The sequence below is a fragment of the Necator americanus genome, chromosome IV, assembly GCF_031761385.1.
Source record: "Necator americanus strain Aroian chromosome IV, whole genome shotgun sequence".
Classification (NCBI taxonomy): Eukaryota; Metazoa; Nematoda; class Chromadorea; order Rhabditida; family Ancylostomatidae; genus Necator; species Necator americanus.
In genome coordinates, this window is record NC_087374.1 from 4158228 (window position 1) to 4172633 (window position 14406).

The 14406-nt window shown below is 40.1% G+C and overlaps 2 protein-coding genes across 3 annotated transcripts; both read left to right on the forward strand.

Moving 5' to 3' along the window:
• Positions 1–6506: 6506 nt before the first annotated feature.
• RB195_000348 (uncharacterized protein) lies at positions 6507–11905 on the forward strand (the record flags this gene model as incomplete). The annotated part of the gene is made up of 10 exons (XM_064196629.1): positions 6507–6734; positions 7182–7267; positions 7364–7443; positions 7521–7611; positions 7666–7762; positions 9115–9248; positions 10439–10580; positions 10640–10693; positions 11614–11697; positions 11792–11905. The coding sequence occupies 10 exons, from the start codon at positions 6507–6509 to the stop codon at positions 11903–11905; spliced, it is 1110 nt and encodes a 369-aa protein (XP_064052510.1).
• A 1287-nt stretch (positions 11906–13192) lies between these two features.
• Positions 13193–13681, forward strand: RB195_000349 (uncharacterized protein; the record flags this gene model as incomplete). 2 transcript variants are annotated; one of them, XM_064196630.1, is made up of 1 exon in its annotated part: positions 13193–13681. In XM_064196630.1, one exon carries the CDS (start codon positions 13193–13195, stop codon positions 13679–13681), a length of 489 nt encoding a protein of 162 aa, XP_064052511.1. The 2 variants fall into 2 exon arrangements, with proteins under 2 accessions (XP_064052511.1, XP_064052512.1); XM_064196631.1 differs by having other exon boundaries at positions 13259–13681.
• Between the last annotated feature and the right edge of the window lie 725 nt (positions 13682–14406).

Consider the following 14406-nt stretch of genomic DNA (forward strand, 5'->3'; position numbering starts at 1 on the left):
TTCTTCATTTTCGCTGTTGAACAAGCCACTTGAGCGCGGTCTCATTTTTATTTAGTGATTTATGATAACATGTTTCACGTTGCATATACGTTGCATATAGTAGTTTTTCAATTTGTAATCGTTTCAGTTCAGAATGTACACCTGTTCTACTACTCCACGAGTAGAATAATTTATTATTGTACATTACTTCTGACTTGTGCCTTAATTGTGAACAGAACCTAAGATTTTTTCTATTTTCTGAGTTTTTGCGACTATGAACAGCGAACAAATCTTGGCTTGTTATTACGTGGTATATTAAATAGATTGCTGATTTATCGTTCACAATCCCAATGCCACAGTGACAGAAAAGTGCTTCTTTCCCTTCTCAATCCCAGAAATGCAACGGAGCTATTTCATATTTGCGTCATTTTTATTGGCTTACTTGCAATAATATTTTTAAATGTGTGCTTAATATTATCTCAATTTCTACTTCATTTTTTAAACTGATTCTTCATTTGTTGCTTCTTCTCTTCACTGCTTCTTCGTCAATCATCTTTTTCTTATGAAGAGACGTGTGTAGGTGAAAAGCATGTGTGTACTTGATGTCCTCGCGGGTGTTTCATTAGGGAAACGGCGCTTCTCCTCTCTAGATTACCACGGTAAAAAATTTTCCATACAAGATCCGTTTGAATAACGCAACAGAACTAATCCTACTTACAGAACATGTGGAGAATCGAAATGTATTGTAGTGAAGGTAGAACGTGTTTGCTCTTTATATTTTCTACATCAGACACGAAATTACGACTATGAAAATTACAATTACGTAAGAAATGAGAATTCACCTTAAAAATAAAGAGAAATAGAAATTTAGCAATTATAGTACTTTTTGCAGGACCTATCAACAAGCCCCTCAAAAAGCAATGCGATCACGGTTTTTCGGGGGCATATACAAAGAAATATGGTATAAGAATAAACAGTTTTTTGTTCTACTGCATAGAAATAATAATTGTTGCATAGAATTAGTTGCCTGCTCCACTCGGAGACACAATGCGCTCACTCGATTGAACGTATAGTGGGGTCAAAACGACATGAAACATGGTGCGGTTACGTAAGCGCAGCGGGAGAGCGAAGCGGTTAATATCGAGGAGGGACCTGCACTAGCATCGCTTATACTTGAAGTTTGCGATGGTCCCCATGTCGGTTCTTGCCACCATCTCAACTGCGCAGCTTCGAGCGCAGCCTCTTACGCAATTATGCCGCAATTATATCATTTTGACTCGACTAAACTCGCTATCGACTACATTTGCCGGCACCTGTTCTATCAGAATAGAATAAAACCATGATCAAAAGCAACGAAATTCGTGGCCCTCGAATTTAAAGAAGTACATTTTAGTTGCATAAAACATTGACAAGAAAAACTTTTCTTAGAAATTGCTTAAATTCAACCAGTTCATAATAATCTAAAAATCATAATCTAAAAAAATAATCTAAAAAAGCAGTCATTGTTTCATAAGTAATAAACATACCAATATAACACGAATTACGTAAAATTTGCACATTATGAGACACTTGAAAAATCGGTGAAAATGCTACATAATAGAATCTCCACTGTGTAACTCTCGAACTCCAAAGAGGAGGACAGAAGCCAGCCAGTCGCTGTGATGTTACGTTTGCAGTCACCCTCAAGCACATGAAGCCTGTACTCACAAGATTTGATTATTGATACTTTTAGAGCGGCCTATAGATGTCTCGAACACACAAATCTTTGTTTATAGTTTTTCTTTGTTGCTTTTTTTCTTTGTTTACTAACATCGGCAGCCGTTGACTCTCGAATCAATCTTTTTTGACCACACTATCTACCACATAAAGATGTTAGTTTGATAGATTAATTTAAAAAAATGGGAAAGACAGGTAGAGATTGAAGCAGAATTGAAGGAGGGAGAGTAGAGTAGAAATTAATAGGTTTCCGTTTCGCCTCTACCCTTAGACGGAATGAAAGTAGTAGAAGTAAGTATAGCGAATAAGTAGAGGATTAGAAATACTAGTTCACTCCGGAGGCTCTTCAGTAAGGAGGAATGAACAGGATGAGAACTTAACTTAGAGCCAGCTAAGTATAACGAGCTAAGGCGCCAAAAAGGGATCAATATATGAGCGCGTGTGAAAAATAGATCAAAAAGATCACAGCAACATACTAGATAGTATCTAGTCTGTTGCTGTGATCTTCTCTAAAAAAAACCCCTATAACCTGCACCAAAATATATCCAAAGGAATATTTGTGCATAATTGATAGTGAGATAAACAATATCTAATCATTAAAACAACACGTATTTTAGTGCTCTTTTCTTCCTTTACTACCCACTCGGATATAGTTGTGGTCAAAACGATCTGAAGCGTGATGCAATTGCGTATGTGCCCCCGTCGGAAGTGGCGCAGTCGAGCTAACAGTTGCTATCAATGCCGGACCGTCGCTTCTATCAATCGGACTGCAAAGATCGTTAAGGTCCCACCTCGATAGCAGCCGCTAGTTCCACCGTACCACTTTGACCACAGCCGCTTACGCGGTTGCGACTTCTCTCAGCCTGTTTTGATCCGACTATACAACACTTTGCCCAAGCCGACCTTCTCTCACTAGTTTTGAAACTTCTCGAAGCAGCCTTTCTGGACTTTGATCCTCGTATTCAACCTGTGTTTGCCTAGGAAACGTCATAAACGAAATGGGTAGGGTCAAAACGACACGAAGCAGGTACGCAGTTGCGTACGCGGCTTCTCTCGAGGCGGTGCGGTGGAGCATAGCGGTTAGGAGCGCAATGGCACCACACATCGCTGCAGTTTGCGACGGTCCCACCTCGGCTTCAACAGCTGCTTCCACTGCGCCGTTTCGAGCGCGTACTTAAATGCACCGCTACTACACTCGTGATTCATGTGGTTTTGACCCGAGTATAGTTGTAGATCTTAGAGACGAGCTTCGGAAGCAGCGCGGTGAAGCCAGCGGTCGCGACCGGGTGTGACCACTGCCTGTTGCAATCGGACTGCAGAGATGAGTGAAGTTAGCTATCATTACCGTTAGTTCCATCGCGCAATTTCGAACCAGCCGCTTATGCATTGGGACAAAGCTTTAGCTAGTTTTTACCCGACTGTAGAAAAGATGCAATGAGGGACTGACAGATCCCGTTATCGCCCTAATTTTTACTTTCTGAATTAGCGTGGCTGTGTGCATTCATAGTCGGCCGCACTTGTCGTTGTCCAATTGGCCGCGACGCATCTCATGCAACTCACGACCTCTTTCCGCACAACGTATACTCTTTTCCCCGTTATGTTACATACTGTCACTACAATAAATTTATCATACGTGCAAGACAATGCAAGGGTGGATGCACTTAGTGGCAATTGTGGGAAAAATGACTCAGGCATAGAGCGCCAGTGCGCCTACGTGATGTGATACAGGGCGGCATCTCAACGAGAGGACTATTCCCGGACTACAGTCAAAGATCCACACTCTTCGCAGTGCATTCATTCGTACTACCGACGAACAAAGAGTTGAAACGTCGGGGTGGGACCTTTATGCAGCTCCACCCTTGGCAGGAATCCAGATACTCTAGGTGTAGCTGCGCCACAGTGATGGATTCCCAGTTATCTGGGTGTAGTTGAAAATCGCGTCGTTTCAACGCAGCCGTTTATAGTTGAGTCAAAACGTGGTGAAGCACAGTGCACGTGTGTAAACGGTTGCGCTCGAAACGGTGCGATTGAGATGGCGGCTGGAATCGAGTGGATCGTCGAGAACTCCAGTAGTGAACGGTGGTAATAGAGGTTCTCACTCCATCCTAACCGGTACGGTCCACCGCTTCGAGCGCAACCGCTTACGTAACTGCACTGTGCTTCATGTCGTTGTGAGTCTTATATGTTACATTGCGTCATAAGTCGGGTAGTTTGTTCCTGAGATAGGATACTGTAACTGTGTAGAAACAACTTTGCAGTACAGCGCAGATGTACCAGCATAATAAAGCAATCTCTTAACCAATACTTTGGGTAAAAAGGAATTATTGAGACGCAAGAGAAGCAAGTTCTGGTGTTTCAAAGAATATTTGGATGTATCCACCATAGCAAAGAGGACCACCTTCCTTGTTTCAGGGATCTCTTCGAGTTCATCAATATCCGAAGCGCATTATTTTTTCTATGAATAGTAGTTGTCGGATATACTCACTAGTTATGGTTTCTAAGCTTGGTGTAATTGATGTTGAAGGTAATCGATTCTATGCCTACATCGGTGATCTATTAACTGGTGAACAGAATTATTTATTTCTTAAATGATACTTCTTTGAATTTCCCGATCGAAAAAACCGGCCAAACCGTGTTTTTCTGCATACTGGTTGAATGGCGCCAAGGAGTTTTCCATTCTTCTTCTTCTCTTTCATTTTTTCTCTTTTTCTTCTTTCATTCATTTTTATAATTCATATTTTACAAATAGTAGATTATCGTCATGCCAAGGTTTATTGAAATTATTCATTCATTATTTTGTTAGTGCCTTAGTTTTAAATTTATTTTTTTACATGAGTGTTCCTTGGAGTGAGTTCTTATTTCTCTACAATAAGGATTGTTTCGATGTCACTTCGGTTCTTTGTTGTAGCAGCTTTTCATCTGCAACTCGGACATTCCAATTTTTCAGCTTATCATTCTCATTTAGGTGCAAGCTTACTGCTTCGCCTCAAGACTTTTTAGCGATTTAAGAAAAGAATTACGTGAACTTGTTCCCGCTCACAACTGAACACTGAAATGTATTCGAAATACCAGGAAAATTGTAAAGCATACGGTATAGTCAGCTCATGGTTCATGACAGTTCATGTTTTTACAATTAGGGTCTCTGTCACTTTAACTTTAAAAGATTTTTGTGAACTATTCTGCACTGGCCTGCGCATTGAGTAAGTAGAGCCTCCTTTTAGTCTGTTAAGAAATTTTTATTATTATTAAGTCCCAAGTTCATCCTTTTTCTAAATCTTGGCATTGTATACTTGAATCCTGTACTACTTTTCCTGAGCAAGATTGTTATCGATCGTTTTTCTGGCTAACGTTTCGACGTAGTCGCCTTCTTCAGAACCTGGAGAATCAAAGACTCATCTAATCTGCCTCTATCCCAGAAGATATCTTGTCAGATGGGGATGCGTTTGAGGTGGTAGATGTTTCTACAGTTAAGTAGTTGTTTTTAATATTTTATTTAATATATTTTTTATAAGATGTTTTGGGGATGACAAGGCGTTTGAGGGAGTAGATTTCACGTGTCTTTGATTTCCCAGGCTCTGAAAAAGGCGACGACGCCGAAACGTTAGCCGGAATAAAAATCGACAACATGTCTTGGTTTTGCTCAAGAAGAGTAGCACATGATTCTTCTTCTTCTTCTTCTTCTTATTATTATTATTATTATTACTATTATTATTATTACTATTATTATTATTATTATTATTATTATTATTATTATTATTTCTTTTTGTAGCAGCTGCTAATCTATAACTCTACCGTCCCACTGCTTCCATCTTTTCCCTCCCATTTAGGTGCAAGGTTACTTTTTGGTCTATTAAAAAAGAACTACGTTTTGACTCTGTTCCCGCTGGAACTCGTTTCTGTCGAAATTGATGCGAGTATGTAAATGTGCGGACTGCGAGCAGCAGCATATATAGAGCTAATAGGGAGGTGGAGGAAGAGAGTCAGAGGCACGGAGAGATAGATGTGCGTGCGAAGGAGAACAAAGAACCTGCGGTAGCGTCGCGGTCGTCGGTCGTCGACGTACGGTCCGGGGGCGCCGGGTCGTCGCTAGGCTAACATATTTGCGTCGTAACGATCGATAGATGGTGGTGGCGGAGGCGGTGGTGGTCTGGTGGTGGTGATTGAGTGTGAGGCTCTCGCGCAACCTTAGAGACTCTACCCATCGATGCCACGGCTAGCTACAATGGCATACAAGCGAGGTCAGCCCAGATTATATAGGTGCTGCTGCTCGATACGTCTGCTGTGCTCTGCTCGTCGGCCGATGTGACCCATGTGACCCAGCAACACGACTCCTCATTAGACAGCATGTTCTCGATTGCTCGGCGACCTTTTCGTACAAAACTCCACCTAGCTGTAAGAATTTAAGTGCTGATCGTGTCATGGACAGATAGCTGACCTGACCCATCACCACCTGCTGCTAGCCAGTCTTCACCTTGTGTTCGTGGACTGTTTTCTAGAATTCACAGCACTTTTGCTTCAATTTTTATCCACAGATACATTCCTTAGTCTTTCCTGCAGTTCTCATACATTTTCATTCGTTGTGAGGTGATTTTCGATGGGAAGACCATTGTAAATAGTTAGAACCTACCGTATATTACTGTTTTCCGCCGTTCATCTTGTTCTTGTACATATATGAAACTTATGATCTTCTGATAGCCTAGTTTCGGGTTCTTTCGTCATCAAAAATTCGTGCTCACTTCGAGAATTTTCACCACGGAATTACCGTAACCTATAGCGTTTCAGTTACCACAAGAACGCAGTCATCGCATTATATGTGGTCCCCGGCTGGGCCATCATGGCTGGTCGAGCACCAGCCTCCGATGTCATCTGCCATAATCAATACCACTCAACCATCGACTGACTACAGTCCACCTACAAAATGGCCTCGAGCTACGACACCAGTTAATACTCGTTCGACTGATTCTTTTCTACTAGGGACCTCTGCTGACTCTGGCATTGGTTTAAATCTAACCTTTAGCAGTCCTCCAATTATCAATAGAGTGAGTTGATCGTTCATCAAAGAAAATCAGTTGTGACGGTTAGAAATTTGTTTTCATTTTTCTTCGCTATGTTTCTTCGAGGTTTTACCTATTACTCGTTCCCGTGTACAGTAGTTGTTTTCATTTCTTTTCATTTCCTCCAGAAATGCATGAACGTTAATAAAACGAAGTGAAGAATCTGCATTGGAAAATAGTCAATGTTCTTTTAAATCTTTTTTTTTTAAATAAAACACTCTTCAACCTTATCTGGCTAGCTTGCCCGTTCTGTGGAGTCGAAAACATTCCTGTTACGAGAAATTATACTCATTCTTGGGCTTATCCGTTGATTTCTCCCATTATTTCTGCTTTAATGTTTGTGTTTCTTTTTCTAATTTTTTTTGTTTCTTTTTGTAAATTTTGTCTCAGTTATTTTAAACCTGTTTAAACTGATTAAGTGGACATATTAAGGTCGACCAATCTAGGATGTCCCCTGGTTTAAGAACTCCTACCTCACGCCCAGGAATTCATATGAGCGCTACTCCTTCTCCATTTCGGTAATTAAGCAAAGATTTCCAGGGACACTTTTATGTATCTGTACCAAACCTTACCACACATTAAAGCTTAGATGTGTATTAAAGTACTGATTTCAGATCTTTCCGACTATCGTCTTTTAGTTCTCCAACGTTTAGCGATCGAGCACTACGGTTATCGAATTCAGAAAATGTAGTTGGTAAGATCTCAGTGTGATTTGTTGTGGTTATGTTTTGCTTGTGATTTTAAACGTATTACGTAGTCAGCGCTTCATAGGGTTTCGTTACCGTGGCGGATCTATTGAGAAACCAAAAAGGATAGCTGAGATGACGCCATCACGTAATGAAGCTATTGAATTAAGCAGCAGGTATTAGCATTCTTAAACGTGTTTGAGATATAGGTTCATTTAATCACTTCCTAGGTGTTTACAAATCCCTTCCACTAGTGTTGATGCAAGTCTGGACAGAACTCTTCCAATGACTATGGGTAATTTCTGTGACTCACATACCGATAACCTGGTAAGCGAAGTTTTCCTCTATCTCCGAAATACGTCTCGTTTTTCATGTTAGGATTGTAAACCGCGGTTCTTTCTTTAAAACACTCATGAAAATTTGTGCTTTTTTTCGAACATTTCTAATATAGAATTAAACTTGAAATATAGTGGTAATAAAGCACATTTTCACGTTTGCTCGACATTCTCTTTCCTCTTGGCAACGGTGGTGTCATTCATATGGGTCACAGGTATTACTTCTACTTCACATCGTTCACAGAGACTTGAAAGTGATTCAGACGATGTTGCTGAACGCATAAGCGCGCGCTGATATTCCTATAGCTCACTCATCGATCAGCTCTAGCTGCCGCATTCGACTGTTTTTGTAAGTACGATGTACTGACATGTTCTAATGTCCAAAACATTTTGATTCGGATATTGGCTGCGTAGGATGACGCTGACATTTCAAATTTTTCGCACAATATTGAAGGAAGAAAACTAGTATTGTGCGATGAATTTGAACCACTAATGATTCCGCTTTTAGAAACCCGTGATATTTGAGATCTATTGTATTTTAACGCTGTATTCACGAAACGTTTCCAATGTAGTGGATTTGGATTCCAGTGGATGTGAGCGTCGGAATGACAAGTGTGTCCGATTTGACAACTCTCTACCTTTGTGTGAGAAATAAAATTACTCAGCATAAGAAGCTTCGCCCACTCATACGAATTTAGAGCTGCTTTATGGTTTTCGCTACGATATTATAAAATAAATTATGTTAGAGCACAATAATTTAACATTTACTCTATCTAAAATTAAGGTGAACCCAACATCGGGAATTTCTCTAAACAGATGCTTTAATACGTCGACTCTGTTATGTGGGTCCAAAACAACTCAGTAGCTGCAGTTCATCCATTATTCAACGTGATATGACGAAGTATTTATAACCGATTGTTACACTCTTTTTGAGGCATAATCAAGTAATAGCTTGGAAAAAAAAAGTTTTGTAAAATCATAGCAACTTCCCGAGGATAATGGCGAAGCAAAGTTCTAAACTGTTTGCTGTTTTTCTCTTAATATTTGTAAGAAGAAGTGGAATTATAGTTCTGTTTCACAAGTATCCTCTAATTTTTTCAAACTGCGTAGACTATTTTGCTTCAGAGGACAGTGAATGTAAAATAGAATTCATACCATCATATTTAGTTGTTCTTTACATATTACCATTAGGATGTATTTCCTGTTGTTAAATGCTGTTTAGGGTTCGTTTCAGTGGGAATTGTACATTAAAATAGCAACAGACTTTTCTTAATTTATAAAAAACAATGGACACGTTAATTTTAAGTTTTTGTCTCTTCAACTTTTACTTCTGGGTTTTTTCAGGCAGATGATTCCGGTCTATTCTGCAGTGACATAGGCTTACATTCCACTTCAACACCTTTGCGATCTCCTCCACAAGAATTCCCAAACTGCGCTGTTAACATTGCCCCTATTCATAATCCTTACGCTGATCTTTGGTGAGTTTTAGTGCTTCCACCGTTCTTTTTTCATGTTCAGCTTCTTCTGCTTGCAATTTCATTTTGTAGTTCCGAAATATTCTTCGAAAAACCCTTACATAAGTATAAACGTGAGAAACCAGGAATATGTTTACAAAACAGTCAACACAGAGCTCGTAGAACTGATCATAGTTGTCAACATAATTATTAGAAAAGGTTTAGAAAGTTGGAAAATTTTCTGGCGTTCTAACATAAAGCTTCATCGCATATTACGCTTTTAATCTTTGCTATTTCGCACATGCGACAGATGATCCTAGGGTCTATGGGAAAATGCTGGATTGTTCGAATTGCCGAATGGACTGGTTGAAGAAACATTGAAAAGCTATAATGTCGACAGAATCAATAACTAGGTGTCCTGAAGGCAGAGTGTCCTATTTGCCCGATTCGAAAAACGAAAAACAATGTTCTTACTTTCAAAAAAAATTCTTTCCTGTGCAAATGTTAGTTGTTATTGTTGTAGAGTGCTTTCCCTTGTAAGCTGATTAGATAAAGGATAAAAGGATAAAGTTGCGGGCGTTGATCAATCCGCTTGGGATGCGCCCCCACGTTCACTTCAACACTCACTTCACTTCGGAATCGTTCGAGGTTTACGAACGTGTAGCTGGCCTATACAATGACTAGCGGTGGCTAGCCGATGTGTCAAGTCAGTGTTTTTATCCTCCCAGACAAGTCTGGTACCAGTTTATCGACTCCGGAGGGATGAAAGGCTTGGTGAGCACTAGGGCGGATTCGAACCTCCGAAAGCTGATTAGATATATGTTAAAATACAGCGCAAAATTGAAGTGACAATGCTCAGCCGCCGCACTTATCATTAAATAGTTTCTTCCTTAGAATTCAGCTACGCGTTGTACTCGCCTTTATGGAGATTTTTTGCGACGTCACTTTGAATTCGGAAAGTCGCAGGTTGAGTATCACATTAACTAGTGAAAAGAACTTTTCATAAGGCCAACTGCGATCACAGCTACTATCGCACTTCACCGTATTGTTAACTGGTTTGACGACTTTGTTTTTGCTTTTTGGTGTTCTGCTATTCGTAGAAGGATATCATCGTTCCTTCATTTTTATTCAGCTATCTTCATTCACGAGCCAGTTTCTCAATATTAATTATCTTTAATTATCCAGTTCCCTAGAAGTTAGTTGTTGTCTTTCAGCATGAAGGCGGAGACGTCTGAGTCTTCAATTCCGGCATCATCTTTGACGATTATGAAGTCCTCTCCGTCTACTCCCTCATCTTTCAAACGCGCAATGCGTGACGTGCAACGGCAAGGAATTCTTCAACCCAGGAAGCTTTTGGTCAGTTTCAATGTTTCGTTTATGTGCTCTACCCCAATTCCGTATGTTCGGTTTTTAAGGTGGACAACACGAACGTGGTTAGTAGCCGTAAGGATCTGAGTAGCAAGCAAAAGGTGGGTGCATCTAGATCTTCTTTGATGTGGTTGATTTGTTTAGAACGTGAACTTAAGAATTCTTCAGAGGAGAAGTCTTTTTTTAAAATAAATCTTAGCTGAATACAATGTGCTCGACCACGTTGATTCTGTATCTGGAATGTAGGGGTGTGGCTTGAGCTATTCTATCACTTTTTAGAATTTTAATAGTGTTGGTAATGGCGGATGGTACTAACAGTAATCAGGCGACGGATGTAAATCACGGCTTGTAGAGAATTCGCCGCAATTATTGATTATGCGTAGCGCGACCTTGCAAATTTGATCAGCTCAGTATGACTAAATACTACATCCACTGAAATCTTTCTGCTTGTAAAATCTGTTTTCTCTTGAAATTCTTGGTTTTCAGAATTACTCACGTTCACGAAACGTTTAAATGTTTCAGTTATCTGAAGACATTTATGTTTCAGTCAAAAAATGCACCGGTACTATACTTGCAAGTACTAACGTTAGTTTCTAACGTCAGGAAGTTTTCTTAATTACGTTATTTGAGTATGTAGATTGCACATAATCACCTTTCGTGTACAACCTTTGTCGGTTCGGCGTCTTTACCACTTCAAAGAATTTAGGTCTGGAATTAATTCCACACACGAAATAAAAAGGTGTAACTGTAATTGTGTAATGAAATGTGGAATTGTTAGGTCGAACCAGCACTCTTTTTTTGTTCTTTCCAAAAGTGATTGTTGGTTAATATAAGGAGAATGGGTAGAATACTGTAGTTTTGGTCATTTGTTGGTAAGTCATAGCTGTTTTACAAGATAAATCATTTTGTCAAAAATATCAGAAATATCAAACTGCGAAATGAGGATTTACGGCATATCCGCTGGTAAAGCATTGTTTTTCTAAACTTGTTTACTAGTCAACTTATTTCCACTACATCTTAGATAGAAGACAATGAGCTCGGGAAACGACGACGAGAATCTACCATCACTGTACCATTTGAACCACCAAAAAAACCACTGAAGCCGGTTTGTACCTTTTTGAGTTTACCTTTTTAGTTTCAGTGTGTTCCTTACTGGATAACTGCGTAAATTCATCTGTTGTTCAAAGATGACATTGCAGTATTCTCGTCGGTGGATGCGATTTGCAACAGGAGGAACACAAAACCAAAAGGAATTGACTGCAGCCGCACATGCATTTATCGCGCGCGCCCCACGATTTGAAGATAGTTGGTAACCTTCTGGGATAATGCTATGATCTGTTATTTCGAAAGCTATACTTTTTTTATTGCACGTCTGCAAATGTTCTCTAGTCAGTCTTTAGTTTTTTCATCGTGTGAAGCGTAATGCATGATCAACTTGTGATGAGAATTTCTGCCCTAGATCGCACTGTTTTACGTTTTTAAATACGTTTCAAGATTGACAATTACACTTGCTATCCTCATATTTTGATCTTAACTTGACGATAATCACTTTCCTATATACATAACATTTTTATTTTTCATTCATATGTACATATGTTTTCTCTCATACGCTTATCCGGTTGGGGGTGATGTTCGTTTTGACGGATTCCCCCTAGTAATCACTTAACTAGCCATATTTCAAAGTTGTACAACGAAATTATATAAACGATAATAAAGATCTAATTTTACATGCTGTGCAGCCCAAACTAATGGCCATTGTTCTAGTGATTGTCGTGAAAGAAACTGTTAGCTTACTTCAATATTTATCAGTGGTAAGCACTTGATTGGTTTTTGATTGATTCGATACTTTGTTTTTGTTTCATGAACGTCTATGTAGCGCATATAATGAATTAAAGGACCTATCTGTTGTATCAGGTCAGTTTTTGCATTAATAACCGAGCCTCCTATGCCCTGCGCTAAATCTGGCTCTCCTTAAAGGCGTATCATGTCATAATAAGTAACCTTGCTGGGGCATCACAATCAGATTACTCATCATCGTTGGCGACGATGTCTTTTAATATTGTGAGTTCATATTTGTTCTTCGGCCACGATTCCGATCCGTTCATCGATCTGAAACAGTGTCTGACAAAGGAACAACTTTCATTTTCTACCGATTAAAGTTAGCAGAATTTGGAGGACTATCGGAGGTTTTCAAAAGCAAAACTCGAGATAACTTAATCATTTTGAAGGTACTTGGAAACCACATTTTCCGAGGGGGATGTCAGCTGAACATTCTTAATGATATAACTACAGCCTTTCGTCCGAAATGGTACGAATCGTTTGGCTCACTATGATTCTATTCAATTTATTGACTAAACAATAATGGAGAAGAATTGAGCTCTATGTACAGATTGTACAGGTTTCCGTGTGCTGTGTGTTCTTGGCGCTGACTTAGTCTTTTCCATTGGCGACGCCTTCGCCTTTACATATATACATAAACATATACATACATAAACTCTCAAAGTGTTGCTTACCAGAAATGGGAAATGATGAAAGAACGGTAAGTGAAAGGCATAAGCAGTATAGGGACTAGGAGTTGCGTACAGTTGGGTGAAAACGGCATGAAGTGCAGTTGCGTAAGCGGCTGCGCTCGAAGCGGCGAGGTGGAGACAGCGGTTGGAGTCGAGATGGGACCATCGCGACCTACAGTGATGGATTTTGCTATCATGGGTCACATCACGATCCTAACCGCTACGATTCACAGCGCTGCCTCGAGCATAGCCGCTTACGCAACTGCATCTCGTGCTTCATGTCGTTTCGACCCGACCACATCTGCTTTCATGATCTATACAGTGCGAACATTCAACGAGAAAAAACCACTGAGAAATGGATTTGACCCACTACTTCGACACCCTGCATCAGACAGCGATGATCGAAAATGGGCATGGGCTCAAATAGCCCTCGCTGTTATGGTTGTCCGTTGTACAGCTTGCCTGTATCGTCCAGTAATGCGGCTACTTTCGTCTGTACGCCTTCTATATCTGAACTATACTTCCGCTTCTATACATGCACTTATAAATATTCTACTGAAACTCTTTGGCCTGTTTTAAAAGGATATTCATTCCCTTCAGTCTCTAGCGTCCACTAAGTAATCCTAACGCCATTCCCGTGCAGTGCGTTACGTTATGAAGGATAGAATGGCGACAACGATAGGCAACAAGTGCGGATTCTTAGCGATAAACGACGAGGACGAGGCGCTTGCCCACAATTTTGCGAGTTCGAGCTCTCTGTGTCATTTCCCTGAGCATCGACCCATTCCTTACCGCCCGAGGAATCAAACGAACTCGAAAAATTACGGAGATAAAATTTCGGGAAGAGGTGTCACAATATCAACTTCGCATTTATCGCAAAGGGTTCGCTTTTGCTGCCCAGCGGCGCCGCTTCTCCATACTTCATCACACAGGGCAGTGCGGCGTGGCGAAGCGATAAAAATGCCCAGTTTAAGTGAATAGAATAAAGGCGGATATCAGAAATTGTATGGGTACTTTTTTAGAAGATTCAAGAAAAGAAGAACATCCCATCTGTTCGGTTTGTGGATCGATATCTGCATTGCTGAGCACCTGACGCAGAGGCCTGGTTTTGTATTTTTTGTTTTGTAGTACGAAAGACGCCGTTGAACTCCTTCTTTCACTTTGACACGCCATTTTGCACCATAAATCAAATTTGCAAGCGGGGTGCAACTATGACCAACCTCACTTGCTTTATCTGTGACACTTCATCTGGTATTGCCTACATGATGTAGTGATTTTGTTCACAGTACATAAAAATGCTTTAT